We start from the raw sequence: 22,673 nt of genomic DNA, 5'->3' as shown, positions 1-22,673 counted from the left end.
AGGCCACGCTGCCGTAAAGCACACAACGGACAGTACGCCCCGCCACCCTGCCGTAAAGCACTGTAGGATTCCCCCCCGGTGCCACAATATCGTAAAGCACGGTAGGAATCCCCACCCCGCCACACTGCCGTAAAGCACGACAGGCTTAGTACTCCCCGCCACACTGCCGTAAAGCACGCCGCTGCCCTCTCACTCCACCGTGCCACACTGCCGTAAAGCACTCAGCGGCGAGGACGCCCCGCCACGCCGCCGTAAAGCACGGAAGAAACCCCCCGCCGTAAAGCACGACAGGCTTAGTGCTCCCCGCCACACTGCCGTGAAGCACGCCGCGATCCCGCCGAGGACACACTGCCGTAAAGCACGACAGGCTTAGTGCTCCCCGCCACGCTGCCGTAAAGCACCCCGCGGCGAGGACGCCCCGCCGCGCCGCCGTAAAGCACGCCGGCCCTCTCCCTTCCCCCCCGTGCCGCCAAGCGCGGCGCTGTCGCGCGGTGTCGCGGCGCGGCGCCGGGATCGCGATGGCGGCGCCGGGCCCCAGCGCTGCGGGCGGCGGGGCCGGGAGCGGGGCCGAGGGGGAGGGCGAGGGGGAAGGCGGGGGCGGCCCCCCCCTCGGGGGTCCCCCCCCGGCCCCCCCCGGCCCCGGGGAGCTGCACCCCCGCACCGGGCGCTTGGTGGCGCTGTCGAGGGGGGGGCGCAGCGCGGCCCGGGCCCAGCCGGGGCAGGAATTCAACCACGGGCTGGTGCTGAGCCGCCGGCCCCTCGCCCCCGGCAGCGTCTTCACCGTCAGGATCGACCGCAAGGTGGGGGGGGGGGGGGGCACTGGGAGGGGACTGGGAGGGACTGGGGGGCACTGGGAGGGGATGGGGAGGGGGTGGGGAGGGGTTGGGAGGGGATAGAGGGAGATGGAAGGGGACTGGGGGGCACTGGGAGGGGACTGGGAGGCACTGGGAGGGGACTGGGAGGCACTGGGAGGGGATGGGGAGGGACTGGGGGGCACTGGGAGGGGATGGGGAGGGACTGGGAGGGGATGGGGAGGGACTGGGAGGGGATAGATAGAGATGGAAGGGGACTGGGAGGGACTGGGGGGCACTGGGAGGGGATGGGGAGGGACTGGGAGGGGATAGAGAGAGATGGAAGGGGACTGGGAGGGACTGGGAGGCACTGGGAGGTACTGGGAAGGGATGGGGAGGGACTGGGAGGGGATGGGAGGGGATAGGAGAAGATGGAAGGGGACTGGGGGGCACTGGGAGGGGGTAGGAGGAGATGGAAGGGAACTGGAGAGACTGGGGGGCACTGGGAGGGGATGGGGAGTGACTGGGAGGGGATAGAGGGAGATGGAAGGGGACTGGGAGGGACTGGGAGGGGACTGGGGGACACTGGGAGGGGACTGGGACGGGCCTGAGGACCGAGCCCTGACGTGGCCCCATTGCCCCCCGTAACCCCCAAATTCCCCCCCCTAAACTCCCCCAACCCCCCCATAATTTTATATCCCCCCCCCCAAGGTAAGCTCGTGGGGCAGCCCCCTGTAACCCCCCCAAATCCCCCCCATGAACCCCTGTAACCCCCCCAACCCCCCCCAATTCCCCCCCCAACCCCCCCTAAATTTAATCCTTGCCCCCCCCCCAGGTGAATTTGTTGAGTGGCTCCCTATAACTCCCCCCCAATTCCCCCCATAACCCCCCCAACGCCCCCCCAAACCCCCCCACTTCCCCCCATAACCCCCCCCAATTCCCTCCATAAACCCCCAATTCCACCCCCCCATAACCCCCCCAAACTTACTCCTTGCCCCCCCTCGCTCTGGGCAGGTGAACTCGTGGAGTGGCTCCCTGTAACCCCCCAACCCCCCCCATAACCCCCTGTAAGTCCCCCAACCCCCCCCATAACCCCTTAATCTCCCCCAAACCCCCCAATTCCCCCCCAAACCCCCCCATTTCCCCCCCCCAACCCCCCCCCAAACTTACTCCTTGCCCCCCCCTCACCCCCCCGGGCAGGTGAACTCGTGGAGCGGCTCCCTGTAACACCCCCAAATCCCCCCAATTCCCCCCTATAACCGCCTAATCTCCCCCCAACCCCCCCAATTCTCCCCATAACCCCCCCCAATCTCCCCCCAAACCCCCCAATTCCCCCCATAACCCCCCCCAACCCCCCCCAAAATTACTCCTTGCCCCCCCCGGCAAGTGAACGTGTGGTGCGGCTCCCTATAACCCCCCCAAATCCCCCCCATAACCCCCTATTTCCCCTCTATAACCCCCTAATCTCCCCCCAAACCCCCCAAAATTCCCCCCCTAACCCCCCCTAGCCCCCCCAGATTTACTCCTTGCCCCCCCCCAGGTGAATTTGTCACGTGGCTCCCTATAATCCCCCCCAGAGCCCCCAATTCCCCCTATAACCCCCCCAATTCCCCCCCATAACCCCCCCAATTCCCCCCCCAACCCCCCAATTCCCCCCCCAACCCCCCCCCCCACTTACTCCTTGCCCCCCCCCCCGGGCAGGTGAACTCGTGGAGCGGCTCCATCGAGGTGGGGGTGACGGCGCTGGACCCGGCCGAGCTCGACTTCCCCAGCAGCGCCACGGGGCTGCGGGGGGGCTCCTGGGTGGTGTCGGGGTGCTCGGTGCTGCGCGACGGCCGCTCGCTGCGCGACGACTTCGGGCCCGACCTCGACGCCCTGGCCGAGGGCGACCGCGTCGGGGTGCAGGCGACCCCCGGGGGCGAGCTGCGCCTCTGGGTCAACGGCCGCGACTGGGGGGTGGCGGCCGCCGGGCTCCCCCCCCGCGTCTGGGCCGTCGTCGACCTCTACGGCAAGTGCACCCAGGTCACCGTCGTCGGCCCCGCCCAGCCGGGGGACGAGGCCCCGCCCCTCGCCGACGGCCACGCCCCGATAAGCCACGCCCCGATAAACCACGCCCCGATAAACCACACCTCGATAACCAACACCCCGATAAACCACGCCCCAACGAGCCACGCCCCGATAAACCACACCTCGATAACCAACGCCCCGATAAACCACGCCCCAACGAGCCACGCCCCAACAAGCCACGCCCCGATAAACCACGCCCTAATGAGCCACGCCCCGATAAACCACGCCCCGATAACCAACGCCCCTATGGACACCCCCGTGGACTTGCCCCTGCTGGCCACGCCCACCGCGGCCACGCCCCCGCCGGCCACGCCCCCACCGGGCGCGGCCCCAACGGACACGCCCCCGATGGGCGTGGCTCCGGTGGACACGCCCGCGACGGGAGGGGTCCCGGCGGAGGGGCCCTCCCCCCGGCCCGGTGCTGGTGCGCATGGGAGGGGGCTGCTGCGTGAGTGGGGGGGGGGGTCGGGGGGGGGGATTTGGGGGGGGTCTGGGGAGGTTGGGGGGCATTTGGGGAGGGGGATGGGGGGTTGGGGGTGGTCTGGGGAGGGGGGATGGGGGGATTTGGGGGGGTGGGGAGGGGGATGGGTGGTCTGGGGGGGATTGGGGGGTCTTGGGGGGCGTCTGGGGGGGATGGAGGGGGTTTGGGGGGGCTTCTGGGGGGGTGGGGGATTTGGGGGAGGCTGTTGGGGGAGTCTGGGGGGGTGGAGGGGGTTGGGGGAATTTGGGGGTTGGGGGGGGCTATGGGGGGGTCCAAGAGGGGTTTGGGGGGGGGTTGGAGGGGGCCTGGGGGTGTCTGGGGGATTTGGGGGGGGTCTGGGGGGAGGAATGGGGGCATTGGGGGGGAATTGGGGGGCTTTGGGGCTTTTTGGGGGGGTTTTGGGGTCAGTTTGGGGGGGGGGGCACATTGGGGGGGGGTTGGGGGCTCTGTCTCACCCCCCCCTCCCCCCCCCCAGCGCTGCCCCCCCCTGCCCCGGCGCCCCCCCGGCCCCAGCCCCGCCCCGACCGGTTCCTGGAGGGCCTCGACCCCCCGAGGGTGAGTGGGGGCGGGGCCAGACCCGGAGGGGGCGGGGCCAGGCGCAAAAGGGGCGGGGCCAATCCCGAAGGGGGTGTGGCCAACCATACAGGGGGCGGGGTTCGGTGCGGGGGGCGTGGTCTATTCCTGGGGGCGGGGCCTGCTGCAGGGGGCGGGGCTTCCACCCCTGTATTCCCCTATAGGTGAGGCGGGGGGTGGGGTCTTGTGTAAGGGGGCGGGGCTTTATGCAGGGGGCGGGGCTTCCGCTGCCACGCCCTGATGCAATGAATGGGGGAGGCCCCGCCCTGGGGGCGTGTCCGGGCGTATGGGGCGGGGCTTCCCTGCCCATACCTGCAGCAAGGGATTGGGCGGGGCTTGTCCTGGGGGGCGGGGCTTGTTCTGGATTGGCCGTGTCCATCCCGAGGGGGCGTGGCTAACTCGGGGGGCGTGTCCGCCCGGAGGGGGCGTGGTCTACCCGGGGGGTGTGCCCCGCCCTTGGGGACGGGGTTAACCCTTTCCTTGCCACAGCCCTAAGAGTGCCAGGGGGCGGGGTCTCTCTTCCTGGTGGGCGTGGCCCAGCCGTGGAAGGGGGCGTGCCCACCAAGGGGGCGGGGGTCTATCAAGGGGGCGTGTCGCTCATAGGGGATGGGGTTAACCCTTTCATTGCCACGTCCCACAGTGTGGTGGGGGGCGGGGCTTCTCCGTGGTGGGCGTGGCCCAGGCGCGAAGGGGGCGTGGTCTATCCAAGGGGGCGTGGTCTATCCGGGAGGGGCGTGTCCACCCCGGGGAAATGGAGTTAACCCTTTCCTTGCCACAGCCCTGAGAGTTTGTGGGTGGGGGGGGGGGGGGGTGCCTCTCCTCGATGGGCGTGGCCTCGGTGTGCAAGGGGGGCGTGTCCCGACGTGTCCCCGCCCCCCGGTAGGCGGGGCGTGGGCGGGGCCGTCGCTGTCCAACGAGGCGCTGCTGTTCCACGAGAAGTGCGGGGCGCTCATCAAGCTGAGCAACGGGCACAAGACGGCCGAGCGCCGGCGGCCCCTCGACGAGTTCAACAACGGCGTCGTGCTCACCAACCGGCCCCTGCGCGACGGGGAGATGTTCGAGGTGGGCCGGGGGGGGGGCCTGGGGGGGTCCTAGGGGGGGATTTGGGGGTCCTAGGGGGGGATTTGGGGGGATTTGGGGGTCCCAGGGGGGGACTGGGGGGTCCCAGGGGGGATTTGGGGGGATTTGGGGGTCCTAGGGGGGGATTGGGAGGCCTAGGGGGGATTTGGGGGGTCTGGGTGCGGGTTAGGGGGGTCCTAGGGGGGATTTGGGGGTCCTAGGGGGGGATTAGGGGGTCCCAGGGGGGATTTGGGGGGATTTGGGGGTCCTAAGGGGGGTCCTGGGGGGGATTTCTGGAGGTCAGAGGGGTCCTAGGAGGGGATTTGGGGGGCTTAGGGGGGCCTAGGGGAGATCTTGGGGTCCAAGTGGGGTCAGGGGGGTGCTAGGGGGGGATTTGGGGGGTCCCAGAGGTGACATAGGGGTTTTAGGGGGGATTATGGGGGTCCTAAGGGGGGCCGGGAAGGATTTAGGGGAGGTTGGGGGGAGTCAGAGGGGTCCTTGGGAAGATTTGGGGGTCCTAGGGGGGATTTGGGGGTGCCTTGGGGGGATTTGAGGGGTGTCAGAGGGGTCCTGGGGGGGATTTTGGGGCTTAGGGGAGCCCTAGGGGGGGTTGGGGGGCTTAGGGGTGTCCTGGGGGGGGGATTTGGGGGTCCTATGGGGGTGCTGGGGGGCATTAGGGGGGGATAGGGGGGGTCAGAGGGGTCCTAGGGGGGACTGGGGGGGCTTGGGGAGTCAGGGGGGAGCTAGGGGGGGATTGGGGGTCATAGAGGGCATTTGGGGGGGGCCTGGGGGGGATTTGGGGGGGGTTGGGGAAGCCTGTGGGGGATTTGAGAGGGGTCCTAGGGGGTCTTGGGGGGGGCTGGGGGGGGTTGGAGGAGGGCCGGGGGGCAGGTTGGGGTGTCAGGGGGCTCCTAGGGGCTGTTTGGGGGGGGTCCCAACGTGCCCCCCCCCCCCCCAGATCCGCATCGACAAGCTGGTGGACAAGTGGTCGGGCTCCATTGAGATCGGGGTGACGGCGCACAACCCAACAGCCTCGAGTACCCGGCCACCATGACCAACCTGCGCTCCGGTGGGCCCCCCCTGCTAATTAATGCCCCAATTAACCCCCTCCCCGATTAACGACACCCTAATTAACTCCCCCTGACTCCCCCCCCCCCCCCAAGGCACCATCATGATGAGCGGCTGCGGGATCCTCACCAACGGCAAGGGGACGCGGCGCGAGTACTGCGAGTTCAGCCTGGACGAGCTGCAGGTGCCCCCCCCCCGGACCCCCCCCCAATTTAATTTTCATGGGGGGGGGTCCCCAAAACCCCCCCCGGCCTGGGGAGGGGGCGGCGCCGTGCCCCCCAATCCCCCCTTGTTGGTTAATGGGAGGATGAAGGAGTCCAAGTCTTTTGTGCTCCCCCCCCCCAATTTGATTTTTAGTGGGGGGGGGGTTCCGGACCATTCCCCATTTATTTTTTATTGGGGGGGTCCCCAAAAGCCCCCCAGAATGGAGAGGGGGTGGTGCTGTACCTCCAAATCCTTCCTTGTTAACGGGGAGGGGGGGTCCAAATCCTTCGTGCCCCCCCCCCCCGCCATTAATTTTTTCCTAAATTTGGTCTTCCCTAAATTGGGGGGATCCCCAAACTGAGGGGGAGCAGCCCCAAATTGGGGGGGGGGGGGACAAATTTGGGGGAGGGTCCCCAAATTGGAATGGGGCAGCCTCAAACTGGGGGGGGTCCCCAAATTGAGGGGGGGACCCCAAATTAGAGAGGGATCTCCCAATTATGGGGGGGCCCCCAAGTACCCCCCCCAGGACCCCCAAGTGCCCTCCCCACCCTGGACCCCCAAATCCCCTCTCATTGAGGGAGGGATGACCCCAAACGCCCCCAAAAATCTGCACCTGGGGCCCTCCTTAACTCTCTGGGGGGGTTGTTGGGAGCCCCCCGGGGGTCCCCCCATTTTTTGGGGGGGTTCTCGGGTCCCTCATATTTTGGGGGGCTTCTCGGGTCCCCCATGTCCCCCCCCCCTCACAGGAAGGGGACCACATCGGGCTGACGAGGAAGGCCAACAACGCGCTGCACTTCTACATCAACGGCGTTGACCAAGGTGGGGGCGCGGGGGGGTGCCACGGGGGGGCCACGGGGGGCGTGGGGACACTGGGGACATGGGGGGACACGGGGGGGGACGCGGGGGGGTCAGGGACGTGGGGCGTGGGGACACCAAAGGGACGCGGTGCCCTTGGGTGATGTTTTCGTGGCGTTGTCCATGTCAACGGGATGCAGTCATGCGGGGGGCACGGAGGTCCCCGGGGGGGACACGGTGACGTTGTCCCACTCGTGGTGGCCCTGGGTGATGTCGTGACACTGATGACGTCACTGATGTCATCGTGGCACGATCGGGACCTCCCAACGTTGCCCATCGATGACGTTTTCGCCCTCATCCCGTTGAGCCCAACCCAACGTTGACCCCAACCCAAGACCTGGGGTGTGCTCGGGACGCTTTGGGGTGCCACGGGGTGACTTGGGGTGGGGGACAGGAGACCCCTGGGTGAAGTTGTGACACCGATGACGTCGCTGATGTCATCATGACGTGATCGGGATCTCCCAACATTGACCATCGATGACATTTTTGCCCTCATCCCGTTGACCCCAACCCAACGTTGACCCCAACCCAAGACCTCGGGTGGTTTTGGGACGCTTTGGGGTGCCACGGGGTGACGCGGGGGTGGGACACCAGACCCCCCCCCCACAAGGTGACCCCCCAGTGTCCCCCTCCCCAGGGGTGGCGGCCCCGGTGACGCCGCCGGTGCTGTACGGGGTGGTGGACCTCTACGGGATGGCGGCCAAGGTGACCATTGTGCACGGCCACAACCCCAGCGACCGCCTGCGCCGCAACAACGCCATCCTGCGCGCCCTGTCCCCCGAGGGGGGGCGACGAAACGGGACCCCCGCCCCCCCCGCCGTGGTCCCCCCCGGCCCCCCCCCAGCCCCGGTGCCGGCCCCTCCCCTCTCCGGAGCCCCCCGGCTCCTTTTCCACCCCAACTGCGGGCAGAAGGCGGCGGTGGTCAACGAGGGGCGCACGGCGCTGCGGCCGCAGTGAGTTTTGGGGGTGGTCTTGGGGGGGTCGGGGGGGGCATTAGGGGGTGTTCGGGGTCTGGGGGGGAAGATTTTGGGGGGATATTGGGGGTCTGGTGGGGGATTGGGGTGAGTGGGGCTCTGGGGGGTGATTTTGGGGGGATATTGGGGGTCTTGGAGGGTTATTGGGGATGGGGGGATTGGGGGGGATTGGGGTATGGGGGGGAAGATTTTGGAGGAATACTGGGGGGGTTGGGGGGTCTGGGGGGTATTGGGGATGTTGGGAGTGGGATTGGGGGGTGTTGGGGGTCTGGGGGGGATATTGGGGGTCTGGGGAGGTTATTGGGTGGGGGACATTGGGGACGGGGGGAGCTTTGTGGGGGGGGCACACTGGGGATGGGGGGGCATTGGGGGGCTATTGGGGATGCGGTGGGGACATTTGGGGGACTTGGGGGAGCATTGGGGGGGCGTTGGGGTTGTGGAGGTTTATTGGGGGGGCTAGGGGGGTTTTGGGGGCCCATGGGTGCCGGGGGGCCCCTTGGTGACCCCCCCGTGGTGTCCCAGCGCCACGGACGACTTCAACCACGGGGCGGTGCTGAGCGCGCGGGCGCTGTGGGACGGGGCTGGGTGGGGGTTTATTGGGATGGGGAGGGGGGGCTATTGGGGTTGGAGGGGTTCTGGGGTCCCACGGGTGCTGGGGGGGGGGCCCTCGGTGACCCCCCCACGTCCTCGCAGCGCCACGGACGACTTCAACCACGGGGTGGTGCTGAGCGCGCGGGCGCTGCGGGACGGGGAGGTGTTCACGGTGCGCCTGGACCGCACGGTGCCCAAGTGGGCCGGCTCCATCGAGATCGGGGTCACCACGCACAGCCCCGCGCGCCTCCAGCTGCCCTCCACCATGACCAACCTGCGCTCAGGTGGGCGGGGGGGGTCCCCAGGGGGTCCTCAGGGGGTCCTCGGCATCATTACGGGGTCCTCGGCATCATTATGGGGTCCCCACAGGGTCCTCGTCGTCCTTATGGGCTCTCCATGAGGTTCCCAACATCTCCATGGGGTTCTCAGCATCATTAGGGGGGTCCTCAAGGGGTTCCCAACGTCCTTATGGAGTCCTCATTGTCCGTATGGGGTCCCTGGGGGGTCCCCACGGGGTCCTCGTCGTCCTTATGGGGTCTCCATGGGGTCTACAACATCTCCATGAGGTCCTCAGCATCATCAGGGGGTCCTCAAGGGGTTCCCAACACCGTTATGGAGTCCTCATTGTCCGTATGGGGTCCCCAGGGGGGTCCTCAGCGTCATTATGGGGTACCCAGGTGGTCCTTGGCATCATTACGGGGTCTTCAGCATCATTATGGGGTCCCCATGGGGTCCTCATCGTCCTCATGGGGTCTCCATGGGGTCTACAACTTCTCCATGGGGCTCCCAACATCTCCAGGGGGTCCTCAGCATCATTACGGGGTCCTCAATGCCTTATGGGGTCCCCAACAACCTTATGGGGTCTCCATGGGGTTCCTAATGTTCTTATGGGGTCCTTAGCATCATTATGGGGTTTTCATGGGGTCCTCATTGTCCTTATGGGGTCCACAACATCTCCATGGGGTTCCCAACATCTCCATGGGTCATCAGTATCATTAGGGGGTCCTCAAGAGGTTCCCGACATCCTTATGGGGTCCTTAATGTCTGTATGGGGTCCTCAGGGGGTCCTCAGCATCCTTATGGGGTCCCTATGAGGTCCTTGGCATCGTTAGGGGGTCGTTAACATCCTTAGGGGGTCCTCAGCATCATTATGGGGTCCTCAAGGGGTCTTCAACATCCTTATGGCATCTTCAGTGTCCTTACGGGGTCTTTGAGGGGTCCCCGATGTCCTTATGGGGTCCCCATGGGGTCCCCAACATCTCCTTGGGGTCCCCAACGTCCTTACGGGGTCTCCACGGGCTCCCCACCACCTCCATGCGTTTTTCGACCCCCGTATCCTCCATCCTGAGATCCCCAAGCCCCCCCCAACCCCAAACCCCACCGTGACCCCCCAAAAAAAACCCCCAAACCCCCCGAAAACCCCAAAACCCCCCCAAAAACCCCAACCCCCCCCCCCAAAACACCCCGCAGGCACCTGGATGATGACGGGCAACGGGGTGATGCACAACGGCACCACGGTGCTGGACGAGTACGGCCACAACCTCGACCGCCTCAAGGTGGGCGCCCATGGGTGGGGGCGGGTGGGAGAGGGGGGTCCCGGGGGTCCTTGGGGTGGGGGCGTGACCCCCCCCACCCACGGGTGTCCCTGCAGGCGGGGGACACGGTGGGGGTGGTGCGGCGGGCGGACGGCACCCTGCACTTCTTCGTCAACGGGACCCCCCAGGGCCCCGCCGCCTGGAACGTGCCCCCCGGCGTCTACGCCGTCGTCGACCTCTACGGGCAGGCGGCGCAGGCCACCATCGTGGGGGACGGCGGTAATTTGGGGGGGGGGGGGCACGGGGGGGGGAAATGTGGGGGGGCTGGGGGGCTTGGGAGGGGGTTTGGGGGGTGAGAGGGGGGTATTGGGGGGATTTAGGGGGGTATTGGGGGCTATTGGGGGGTATTGGGGCAGGCGGCGCAGGCCACCATCGTGGGGGACGGCGGTAATTTGGGGGGGGGGGAATATGGGGGGGATTTGGGGGGGCTGGGGGGGCTTGGGAGGGGGTTTGGGGGGGATTTGGGGGCATTTCGGGGGTGGGAGGGGGTATTGGGGGGATTTAGGGGGTTATTGGGGAGCTATTGGGGGGTATTGGGGCAGGCGGCGCAGGCCACCATCGTGGGGGACGGCGGTAATTTGGGGGGGGGAGTATATTGGGGGGGGGATTTGGGGGGGCTGGGGGGAATTGAGGGGCGAGGGAGGGGGGTTTGGGGGGGAATTGGGGGGATTTGGGGGCAGTTGGGGGGTAATTGACGGGGTATTGGGGGTAATTGGGAGGGTTTGGGGGGAATTTGGGGGGTGGGAGGGGGTTGGGGGGGGATATTAGGGGATTTGGGGGGGATTTGAGGAGGTGGGAGGGGGCATGGGGGGGGTTGGGGGGAATTGGGGAGGATTTGGGGGGAAATTGGGGGGATTTGGGGGCAGATGGGGGGTAATTGGGATTTGGGGGTGGCATTTGGGGGGCATTGGGGGGAGATGGGGTAATTGGGGGGGGATTTTGGGGGGGTGGGAGGGGGGGTTGGGGGCGATTGGGGGGGTTGAGGGGGGATATTGGGAGATTTGGGGGGTATTTGGGGGAATTGGGGGAGTGGGAGGGGGTACTGGGGGGGCTCGGGGGGGCATTGGGGAAGTTGGGGGGGGAACTGGGGTGAGGATTTGGGGTTATTGGGGGGGGGGGTCCTAGGGGGCTTGGGGACACTGGGGGGGGGGTCCCCAGGGCCACGTCACCTGCTTTCAGCCCCCCCCCCCCCCCCAACCCCAGACCCGCCGTCCGAGGGCTCGTCGGGGGGCTCCCCCGGGACCCCCGAGAGCCCCCCCCCGGCGGGGGGGTCGGCCAGCGACCTGCGCTTCCACCGGCGGCACGGGGCCAACGCGCTGCTCACCAACGGGGGCCGCACGGCGCTGCGCCAGAACTGCCGCGCCGAGTTCAACGACGCCATCGTCGTCTCCAACCGGTCGGCCACCCCGAAAAGCCCCCCGGGGGGGGGGAACCCCAAAAATCCAGGGGGGGAACCCTAAAATCCAGGGGGAGAACCCTAAAATCCAGGGGGGAACCGCGATTCCCAGGGTGGGACCTGGAATTCCTGGGGGGAATCCAGAATTCGCAGGGGGAGCCCGTAATCCCAGGGGAGAGATCCTAAAAGTCAGTCTAGAACCCAAAAATCCAGGCGGGGAACCCCAGATCCAAGTGGGGGGAACCCCAAAATCCAGGGAGGAACCCCTAAATCGAGGGGGGAACCCAAAATTCCCAGGGTGGGACCTGAAATTCCCGGGGGGAACCCAAAATTCCCAGGGGGAACCTGAACTCCCAGGGGAGAGATCCTAAAAGTCATGCTCTAGAACCCCAAATCCAGGGGGGAACCCCAAAATCTGGGGGGGGGACCCCAAATCCAGGGGGGAACCTGAAAGCCATGGGGGGAACCCGAAATCCCAGGGAGGATCCTAAAAGTCATGTCCTGGAACCCCAAATCCATGCCAGGGACCGTAAAACTCATGTTCTAGAACCCAAAATCCAAGAGTGAGACCCCAAAGGTCATGTCCTGGAACCAAAAAGTTATGTCTAGGAACCCAAAATCCATGGGGGGATCCTTAAATTTGTGCCTGGGATCATGAAACCTACGGGAACCCAAAAATCAGGTCCTAGAACCCAAAATCCCCGGGGGGGGATCCTGAAAACCATGGGGGGAACCTGAAATTCCCAGGGGAAACCCAAAATCCCATGGGGGGAACCTGAAATCCCAGGGGGAGATCCTGAAAGTCATGTTCTGGAACCCAAAAGTCACTTTCTAGAGCCCAAAAATCCACAGGGGGAACAAAATTCCCACGGGGAGATCCTAAAAGTTATGTCCTGGAACCCCAAATCCATGCCAGGAACCCCAAAACTCGTCTTCTAGAACCCAAAATCCATGGGGAGATCCCAAAAGTCATCTCCTGGAACCCAAACTCCATGGGGGGGGTGGGGTCCCAAAAAGCACATCCAGGAACCTAAAAGTCATGTTCTAGAACCCAAAGTCCATGTTGTAGAACTCAAAATCTATTGGGGGGGGGGGGGGGGGTTCCTAAAAGTCATGTTCTAGAACCCAAATTCCATTGGGGGGGGATGTCGCAAAAAGCGTGTCCAGGAACCCAAAACTCACGTTCTAGAACCCCAAAGCCACGTTCTGGAACCCCAAGTCATGCTCTAGAACCCGAAATCCTTGGGGAGATCCTAAAAGTCGTGTTTTAGAACCCCAAATCCACGGGTGGGACCCCCATGGGTGTCCCCCCATAATCCCCCCCCCCCCCCAACGTGTGCCCCCCCCATGGGTGCCCCACCCCCCCATGGACCCCCCCCACCCATGGGTGCTCCCCTCCCCCCCCCCCCCAGGGCGCTGCGGGACGGGGAGCTCTTCGAGATCGTCATCCAGAAGATGGTGGACCGCTGGTCGGGCTCCATCGAGGCCGGTGAGCGGTGTGGGGGGGGGGGACGACACTTTGCGGGGGGGGAGGTGACACTTTTGGGGGGGTGACACTTTTTGGGGGGGGTGGGGGTGACAAGGGGGCGTGGCCTGAGCCGGCCCCGCCCCCCGCCCCCAGGTGTCACCGCCATCCGCCCCGAGGAGCTCGAGTTCCCCAACACCATGACCGACATCGACTACGACACCTGGATGCTCAGTGGGGGGGGGGTCCCCAAATTGTCCCCAAGGGGTCCCCAAATTGTCCCCAGGGTCCCCATTGGTCCCCAGCTGTCCCCAAAGGGACCCTAGGGTGTCCCCAAAGGTCCCCGTGGGGTCCCCAGTTGTCCCCATTGGTCCCCAGGGGGTCCCCAGTTGTCCCCTGGAGGTCCCCAAATTGTCCCCATGGGGTCCCCAAATTGTTCCCAGGGTCCCCTTTGGTCCCCAACTGTCCCCAAAGGGACCCTAGGGTGTCCCCATTGGTCCTCATGGGGCCCCCAACTGTGCGCTGGGGGTCCCCAAATTGTCCCCATGGGGTCCCCAGCTGTCCCCAGTTGTCCCCATTGGTCCCCAAATGTCCCAAGGGGGCCCTAGGGTGTCCCCATTGGTCCCCAATTGTCCCCTGGGGTCCCCAGCTGTCCCCATGTCCCCCTGCCCCCATGTCCCCTATTGTCCCTTATTGTCCCCAAAATCCCCTACTGTCCCCATATCCCCCAAGTGTCCCCAATGTCCCCATGTCCCCATATCCTCCTATTGTCCCCAAATGTCCCCATGTCCCCACTTGTCCCCATATCCCTGTACTGTCCCCCGCCCCCATATCCCCCAACTGTCCCCATATCCCCCAACTGTCCCCAATGTCCCCAATGTCCCCATGTCCCTACTGTCCCCCGCTGTCCCCAAATGTCCCCAACGTCCCCAATTGTCCCCATATCCCCATACTGTCCCCATATCCCTGTATTGTCCCCATGTCCCCAATGTCCCCATATCCCCCAACTGTCCCCGATGTCCCCAAATGTCCCCATATCCCCGTACTGTCTCCCTGTCCCCCATATCCCCCAACTGTCCCTGATGTCCCCAATGTCCCCATGTCCCCCAAAGTGTCCCCATGTCCCCTATTGTCCCCAAATGTCCCCATGTCCCCAATTGTCCCCATATCCCCGTACTGTCCCCCTGCCCCCATATCCCCTACTGCCCCCATATCCCCCGATGCCCCCGATGCCCCCGATGCCCCTGACGCCCCCGCCATCCCCGTGTCCCCTGTTGTCCCCCACATGTCCCCAACGTCCCCGCGCGTCCCCGCAGCGGCACGGCGGTGATGCAGGACGGGAACACGCTGCGCAACAACTACGGCTGCGACCTCGACTCCCTGGGGACGGGGGCGCGCATCGGGATGATGCGCACGGCGCGCGGGGACCTGCGCTACTTCATCGACGGCAGGGACCAGGGCGTCGCCTGCTCGGGGCTGCCCCCGGGTACGGGGTCCTTATAGGGTCGGGGGGGTTATGGGGTCATGGGGGGGGGTTATAGGGTCAGGGGTTATGGGGTTGTGGGGTTATGGGGTATGGTAGGGTTATGGGGTCAGGAGGGTGATGGGGATAACAGCACTGACCAGGGCGTCGCCTGCTTGGGGCTGCTCCCGGCTACGGGGCCGTTATAGGGTCAGGGGGGTGGTTATAGGGTTGGAGGGTTATAGGGTTATGGGGTTATGGGGTCAGGGGGTCATGAGTTCATGGGGTCAGGGGGTCAGGGGGTTATGGGATGTGGTAGGGTTATGGCGTCCTTATAGGGTCAGGGGGGTTATGGGGTCATGGGGGGGGGGGTTATAGGGTCGGGGGGTTATGGGGTCATGGGGGGGTTATAGGGTCAGGGGGATATGGGGACAGGGGGCCATTGGGACATGGGGCTGTGGGGCACGGGGCTGTGGGGTTATAGGGCTGTGGGGTTATGGGGCCGTGGCGCTACGGGGACACGGGGACATGGGGTTATGGAGTTATAGGGCCATGGGGTTATGGGGTTATAGGGTCATTGGGCTATGGGACCCTGGGGCTATGGGAACACAGGGCTTTGGGGCTGTGGGGCCATGGGGTTATAGGGCTATGGGGCTGTGGGGTTATGGGGTTATAGGGCCATGCAGTTATAGGGCCATGGGGCTATGGGGCCGTGGGGTTATGGGGCCGTGGGGCCGCAGTGCTGTGGGGCCATGGGGGCTATGGGGCTGTGGTGCCGTGGGGCTATGGGGCCGTGGGGTTATGGGGCCGTGGAGGCTATGGGGCTATGGGGCTATGGGGTTATAGGGCCATGGGGTTATAGGGCCATGGAGTTATGGGGCCATGGGGTTATGGGGCCGTGGGGCTGTGGGGCCGCGTTGCTATGGGGTTATGGGGTTATAGGGCCGTGAGGTTATAGGGTTATAGGGCCATGGGGCTATGGGGCCGTGGGGCTATGGGGTTATAGGGCCATGGGGTTATGGGGCTGTGGGGCTATGGGGCTGTGGGGCTATGGGGTTATGGGGTTATGGGGCCGTGGGGCCGTGGTGCCATGGGGCCCGTCCCGTAGAGGTGTACGCGGTGGTGGACCTGTACGGGCAGTGTGTCCAGGTGTCCCTCACCGGCGCCTCCGGCCCCGCCGACAACAGCCTGGGGCCCGGCCCCCCGACAAGGCCCCGCCCCCATCCCCAGGTGGGGGCACCCCAAGGGACCCCCCGCTGGGAGGGAGCCCCCGGGTGGGGGGGGAGCCCCCGGGATGGGAACAGCCCCCCCGAGGGGTGGGACCCCCCTTATAGGGTGGGAGCCCCTCTGTAGGGTGGGACACCCCACTATGGGGTGGGAAGCCCCCCCAAAAGGGATGGGACCCCCCAGGTGGGAGGGAGCCCCCAGGGTGGGAACAGCCCCCCCCAAGGGTCAGAAGCCCCCATATAGGATGGGACCCCCTCTATAGGGTGGGACCCCCTGGGATGGGACCCCCCTCCCAATAGGATGGGACCCCCTCCCCCCCCGGGTATCCCCCCAACCCTTTTTGGGTCCCCCCACTGGTGCCCCCCTCGGGTCTCCCCCCATGCTCGGGTCCCCCCATTTGTGTCCCCCCATTGATGTCCCCCCTATTGCCGCCCCCTCCATTACTACCCCCTGGGTCCCCCCATTGATGCTCCCCCTCGGGTCCCCCCCCCCTCGGGTACTCCCCCCCCCCGCTAACCCCCCCCATTTTTATTGCCCCCCCCCCCCCCCCCCCCCGCCGGTGCGGCACCGCTTCCATGCCCCCCCCGGGTCCCCCCCCCCCCATTGATGCTCCGCCCCTGGGTCCCCTCCCCCTTGGTGCCCTCCCCCCTCGGGTCCCCCCCCCCACTGGTGCCCCCTCCTTGGTGCCGCCCCCCTTGGTACCCCTCCCCCATTAGCACTCCCTCGGGTCCCCCCCTCGGGTACCCCCCCCTCGGGTTGCCCCCCCTCGCTGCCCCCCCGCTAACCACCCCCCCCCAATTTTTGTTGCCCCCCCAGCCCCCCGGTGCGGCACCGCTTCCACGCCAGCTGCGGGCAGAACGTGGCGCTGGCGGGGAGGGGCAGCGCGCGGCGCGGGTCGGGGGCTTCAGCCACGGGCTGGTCTTCAGCAGGAGCCACCTGCGGGCGGGGGAGCTCTTCGAGGTGGGCGGGGCCGCGGGGGGACACGCCCACTGGGGCGGGGCCGCGGGGGGACACGCCCATTTGGGGGCGGGGTCACGGGGGGACACGACCTCTGGGGATGGGTTCACGGGGGGACACGCCCACTGGGGGCGGGGTCACGGGGGGACACGCCCACTGGGGGCGGGGTCACGGGGGTCACGCCCACTGGGGGTGGGGTCACCGGGGAGACGCCCACCGGGGGGGAGGGGTCAGAGGGGGTGACGTTGGGGTGGGGGGTGGGGCACTGGGGGGGGGGGGGGGGGTGGGCGAGGTTATTGGGGGACGCGCCCATTAAGGGTGGGGCTAATGGGGACACGCCCATTTCAGGTGGGGCTAATGGGGACAGGCCCATTTGGGGGCGGGGTCACGGGGGACAGGCCCACTGGGGGCGGGGTCACGGGGGACACGCCCACGGGGGGCGGGGCCTCGGGGGACACGCCCACCGGGGGGGGAGGGGGCAGCGGGGGTGATGTTGGGGTGGGGGGTGGGGCACTGGGGGGAGGAAGGGGGTGGGCGTGGTTATTGGGGGACGCGCCCCCTTTAGGGTGGGGCTATTTGGGACACGCCCATTTGGGGCGGGGTCACGGGGGGCACGCCCACCGGGGGGGGGAGGGGTCAGAGGGGGTGAGTGACGGGGGAGTGAGGGGCACTGGGGGGGGGGGGGGGGTGGGCGTGGTTATCGGGGGACACGCCCAGTTAGGGTGGGGCTAATGGGGACACGCCCGTTTGGGGCGGGGTCACGGGGGACACGCCCACTGGGGGCGGAGCCAAGGGGGAGTCCCATTGGGGTGGGGGTAGGGGAGGGCACTGGGAGGGGAGGAGCGGGAATGGGGAGGGGTAAGAGAGGCCACGCCCCCTGTATGGGAGGCCACGCCCATAACGCCAGAAGCCACGCCCCTTCTGTGGGAGGCCACGCCCACTGTAGGGGAGGGGACACGGTGCACGAGGCGGGAAGGAGGCCACGCCCACCAGTCTGCGAGGCCCCGCCCACTGCATGGGGGCGGGGAGATGGGAGGAAACCACGCCCCCGGAGGTCCGAGCCCCGCCCCTGGGGCCCAAGCCCCGCCCCCTGAGCGTTAACCCTTCGCTGCCCAGGTGCACATTGGGGCGGGTGGGGGAGGGAATAACCAACGGTGGGCGGGGCCTGCTGCTGGCCACGCCCCCTTGAGCCCAAGCCACGCCCCCAGGGCCCTAGCCACGCCCCCGAACATTAACCCCTCGTTGCCCAGATGCAAATTGAGGTGTCCAGGCAGGTGGGAGGGCTGCTGCTGGCGAATAACCAACGGTGGGCGGAGCCTGATGCTGGCCCCGCCCCCATTGGGTCTAAGCCCCTCCCCCCGATGTCCAAGCCCCGCCCCCCGAGCGTTAACCCCTCGCTGCCCAGGTGCGCATCGAGGCGCTGGACGAGCGCTGGGCGGGCTCGGTGCGGGTGGGGCTGGCGGCGCTGCCCCCCGGGCAGGGCCCCCCGGCCCCCGCGCTGCCCCCCTCCCTCCTGGACCTGCCGGGCCCCCCAGCTGGGTGGTGGCGGGGGCCGAGGTGCGCCGCAACGGGACCCCCGCCCGCCACAACTACGGGGTCAACCTCCGAGCGGCTGGCCGTGAGTTAGCGGGGGGGGGGGGGCCGGGGGGGGGGTCCTCGGAGGGGTCTGGGGGGTCTTGGGGGGGGGGCTGGGGGGCGTTAGGGGGGTGCTGAGGGGGGTTTGGGGGGTATTGGGGGGGATTAAGGGGGGCTGGGAGGGGTGTTGGGGGGGCTGGGGGTATTGGGGGTCCAGGGGAGGTGCTGGGAGGGGGCTGGGGGGGCCTGGGGGGGGTTAAGGGGGTCTTGGCGGGGGGTCGAAGGGGTGCTGAGGGGGGGGTAGGGGGGTCTGAGGGGGTTGGGGGGTCCTGGGGGGTGTTAAGGGGTTTCGGGGGGGGTTAGGGGGGTCTGAGGGGGTTGGGGGGTTCTGGGGGGGGGTTAAGGGGGTCTCGGGGGGGGTTAGGGGGGTCTGAGGGGGTTGGGGGGGTCCTGGGGGGGTTAAGGGGTTTTCGGGGGGGTTAGGGGGTCTGAGGGGGTTGGGGGGGGTCCTGGGGGGGGTTAAGGGGTTTTCGGGGGGGGTTAGGGGGGTCTGAGGGGGTTGGGGGGGTCCTGGGGGGGGGGGGGGGTCAAAGGGGGTCTCGGGGGGGGGTTAGGGGGGGTCTGAGGGGGTTGTGGGGGGGTCCAGAGAGGTTCTGGGAGTGGTCTGAGGGGAGGTTGGGGGGGGGTTGAGGGGGTTGTGGAGGTGTTGGGGGGGTCTTGGGGGGGGTTAAAGGGGGCTGAGAGGGTTGGGGGGTCCTGGGGGGGGTCAAGGGGATCCTAACTGGGACGGTGGGGGTCTGAGGGGTCTTTCAGAGGGCTCAGGGGGTCCTGAAGTATTCTGGGGGGTTCTGGGGGGGCCTGGGTGAGACTGGGGGGGCTGGGGGGTCCTGGGGGTTCTTTCAGGAGGTTTGGGGGGTCCTGAATGGGCCTGGGGGGAGGCCCGGGGGGTTTGGGGGGTGTCACAAGGTGTGTGGGGGGGTCTGACCCCTCTGTGCCCCCCCCCCCCGTAGGTGGGGAACCGCCTGGGGGTGCGGCGCGGCGCCGACGACTCGATGCACATCCTGGTGGACGGCGAGGACATGGGGCCCGCGGCCACCGGCGTTGCCAAGGTAACGGCCCGTGACGTCATCACCCCGTGACGTCATCACCCCATGACGTCATCAACCCGTGACGTCACCTGTCCAGTGACGTCACACCCCCCCCGGGACCTCACCCGTCCCTTGTGATGTCACACCCCCCCCCCCACCATGGGTTTGTTCATTGGGAGACGTCATCGCGGTGACATCATCGCAGTGACGTCATGATGATGTCATTGGGTCAGGTGATGTCACAGGGTTGGGTGATGTCATCGCGTTGGGTGATGTCATCGGGTCAAGTGATGTCATCGGGTCGGGTGATGTCATCACGCTGAGTGATGTCATCGGGTCAGGTGATGTCACAGGGTTGGGGGATGTCATTGGGTTGGATGACGTCATCAGGTTGGGTGATGTCATCAGGTCAGGTGATGTCATCGGGTTGGGCGATGTCATCACGTTGGGTGATGTCATTGGGTCGGGTGATGTCATCGAGTCGGGTGATGTCCTGGGGCTGGGTGATGTCACCAGTTGCATGACGTCGTCAGGTTGGGTGACGTCATGGGTTGGGTGACGTCATGGGTTGGGGAATGTCACCAGGTCTCTGATGTCACGGGGCTTCCGTGACGTCACATCCGGCCTGGGAGGGGCTCCCCTGTGATGTCATAGGGACTCCTTGACCTCATTCTTTTTACCTGGGCGTGGCTATGACATCACAGGCGTGGCTGTGACATCACAGGGCATGGCTATGACATCATAAGACACAGCTATGACATCAGAGGCCATGATTATGACATCACAGGGTGCAACCATGGCATCACGGGGCGTGGCCATGACATCACAAGTCGCAGCTATGACATCACGGGGTGTGGTTATGACATCACAGGGCGTGGCCATGACTTCACCGCTCCCACTCCCCCCTGGGGGAACGTCCCCACCAATGACATCACAGCACCGCGGGGGGGCTATGACATCATCACACCGCGTGACCTCACCGGGCTGCCTGGGGATGTCACGGCGATGACGTCATGGTGATGACGTCATGGTGATGACGTCACGGTGATGACGTCACTCCCCCTCCCCCCCCAGAACGCCTTCGTGGCCCTGGACCTGTACGGGCGGGTGACGGCCGTGTCCATCGTCAGCGCGGGGGGGCGAGGGGGGGGCAGCGGCACCCCCAGCCCCTCCCCCACCCCCAGCCCCTCCCCCACCGCCACCTCCCCCCCCACCGTGAGTCCTGGGGGGGGGGCACTGGGAGGGACTGGGAGGGGACTGGGAGGGCGGGGGGGACTGGGAGGAGGATGGGGGGCACTGGGGGTACTGGGAGGGGGATGGGGAGGTACTGGGAGGGGGATGGGGGGTACTGGGGGCTACTGGGAGGGGACTGGGAGGGGGATGGTGGGCACTGAGGGTTACTGGGACTGGATGGGGGGCACTGGGAGTACTGGGAGGGGGATGGAGATGGATTGGGGGATACTGGGAGGGGCACTGGGGGCTACTGGGGGTACTGGGAGGGGCACTGGGGGTCCCCAGGCGGTGCCCCCACCCCTGTTAACCCCGCCCCCTGTTTGACCCCGCCCCTGTTAACCCCTTCCTGCCCTCACCCCTGCGGACCCCGCCCCCGTGTCCCCACCCATTTGGCCCCGCCCCCATTTGACCCCTCCCCATTGTGGCCCCGCCCCTTGACCACGCCCCCTCTGGCCCCGCCCCCTGCCAACCCCACCCCCGTTAACCCCTTCCTGCCCTCACCCCTTTAACTCCACCCCTTGCACCCCCACCGCCTTTGACCACGCCTCCATTTGACCACGCCCACTGTGACCACGCCCCCACCTTGACCACGCCTCCTATGGCCCCGCCCCCTTGCCCCGCCCCTGCTACCCCTGCCCCTGTTAACCCCTTCCTGCCCTCACCCCTGCGGACCCCACCCCCCACGACCCCGCCCATTCTGACCCCGCCCCCTCCGGCCCCGCCCCCTCTGGCCCCGCCCCCTTTCGGCCCCGCCCCCAGGGCCCGCCCACCTTCCTGCCCAGCCACGGCCGCAACATCCTGCTGTCCAACGGGAACCGCACGGCCACGCGCGTCTCCAGCTACAACCAGGGGCTGGTGCTGGTGGCCCAGCCGCTGCCGCCCGGCCGCCTCTTCCAGGTAGTGACGTCATAGGGGGCGTGACGTCATCGGGGGGTGACGTCATCGGGGGTGTGACGTCATCGTGGGGTGATGTCATCCCTGGGGTGATGTCATTGGGGATGTGTGATGCCATCCCCAAGGGTGACATCGTGGTGGGCGTGACATCATGGGGGGTGACGTCACTGGGGGGATGTGACGTCATCGGGGGGTGATGTCATCCCTGGGGTGATGTCATTGGGGATGTGTGATGTCATCCCTAAGGGTGAAATCATGGGGGCGTGACGTCATGGGGGGTGACGTCACTGGGGGGATGTGACGTCATCGGGGGGTGATGTCATCCCTGGGGGTGATGTCATTGGGGATGTGTGATGTCATCCCTAAGGGTGAAATCATGGGGGCGTGACGTCATGGGGGGTGACGTCACTGGGGGATGTGACGTCATCGGGGGGTGATGTCATCCCTGGGGGTGATGTCATTGGGGATGTGTGATGTCATCTCTAAGGGTGACATCATGGGGGCGTGACGTCATGGGGGGGTGACGTCACTGGGGGGATGTGACGTCATCGGGGGGTGATGTCATCCCTGGGGGTGATGTCATTGGGGATGTGTGATGTCATCCCCAAGGGTGACGTCATGGGGGTGTGACGTCATCAGGGGTGTGACATCATCAGGGGTGACGTCATCCAGGGGGTGATGTAACTGGGGGTGTGTGATGTCATCCCCAAGGGTGACGTCACTGGGGTGCGCAATGGGGTGGTGTCTGGGTGGGAGGGGTGTGGCCCAGGGGGCGTGTGACATCATAGGGGGGTGGTGACGTCATCAGGGGGTGTGTGACATCATCAACCCATCTCTGATGTCACTGGGGCATTTTTGAGAGGTGTTTTGGGCGGGTTAGGGGTTTTGGGGGGGGTTTAGGGGGGTATTTAGGGGCTTTTATGGCATTTTTATGGGGTTTCAGGCATTGTAGGGGAGTTTTAGGTGGGTTTGAGGTTTTTTTGGGGGGGGTTAGGGTTTTTTAGGGCATTTTTAGGGGGGTTAGGGGATTTTCAGGGCACTTTTAGGGGATTTTTGTTTATTTTAGGAGGTTTTCAAGGGGTTTTAGGGGAGATTTAAGGGGGGTTAGGTTTTTTTGG

The 22,673-nt window shown here is 66.6% G+C and overlaps 1 protein-coding gene across 1 annotated transcript in view; it reads left to right on the top strand.

Moving 5' to 3' along the window:
• Nucleotides 1-503: 503 nt before the first annotated feature.
• The window catches only part of NEURL4 (neuralized E3 ubiquitin protein ligase 4), a 30,863-nt gene continuing 8,693 nt past the window's right edge, over nt 504-22,673 (top strand). The window contains 23 exon segments of the mRNA XM_066985131.1: nt 504-800; nt 2,493-3,306; nt 3,815-3,993; nt 4,516-4,974; nt 5,930-5,990; nt 5,993-6,040; nt 6,135-6,223; nt 6,990-7,062; nt 7,736-8,051; nt 8,766-8,947; nt 10,134-10,219; nt 10,315-10,477; nt 11,462-11,654; nt 13,067-13,143; nt 13,276-13,354; nt 14,436-14,605; nt 15,690-15,933; nt 16,625-16,677; nt 16,680-16,768; nt 18,171-18,383; nt 19,351-19,449; nt 20,503-20,643; nt 21,421-21,558. Of these exon segments, the coding sequence (XP_066841232.1) occupies nt 519-800; nt 2,493-3,306; nt 3,815-3,993; nt 4,516-4,974; nt 5,930-5,990; nt 5,993-6,040; nt 6,135-6,223; nt 6,990-7,062; nt 7,736-8,051; nt 8,766-8,947; nt 10,134-10,219; nt 10,315-10,477; nt 11,462-11,654; nt 13,067-13,143; nt 13,276-13,354; nt 14,436-14,605; nt 15,690-15,933; nt 16,625-16,677; nt 16,680-16,768; nt 18,171-18,383; nt 19,351-19,449; nt 20,503-20,643; nt 21,421-21,558 (4,248 nt within the window). The 5' untranslated portion in view covers nt 504-518.

Source organism: Anser cygnoides, chromosome 31 (assembly GCF_040182565.1).
Source record: "Anser cygnoides isolate HZ-2024a breed goose chromosome 31, Taihu_goose_T2T_genome, whole genome shotgun sequence".
Taxonomy (NCBI): Eukaryota; Metazoa; Chordata; class Aves; order Anseriformes; family Anatidae; genus Anser; species Anser cygnoides.
The sequence above is the reverse complement of the archived record's forward strand: the minus strand, read 5'-3'. Positions and strand labels throughout refer to the sequence as shown.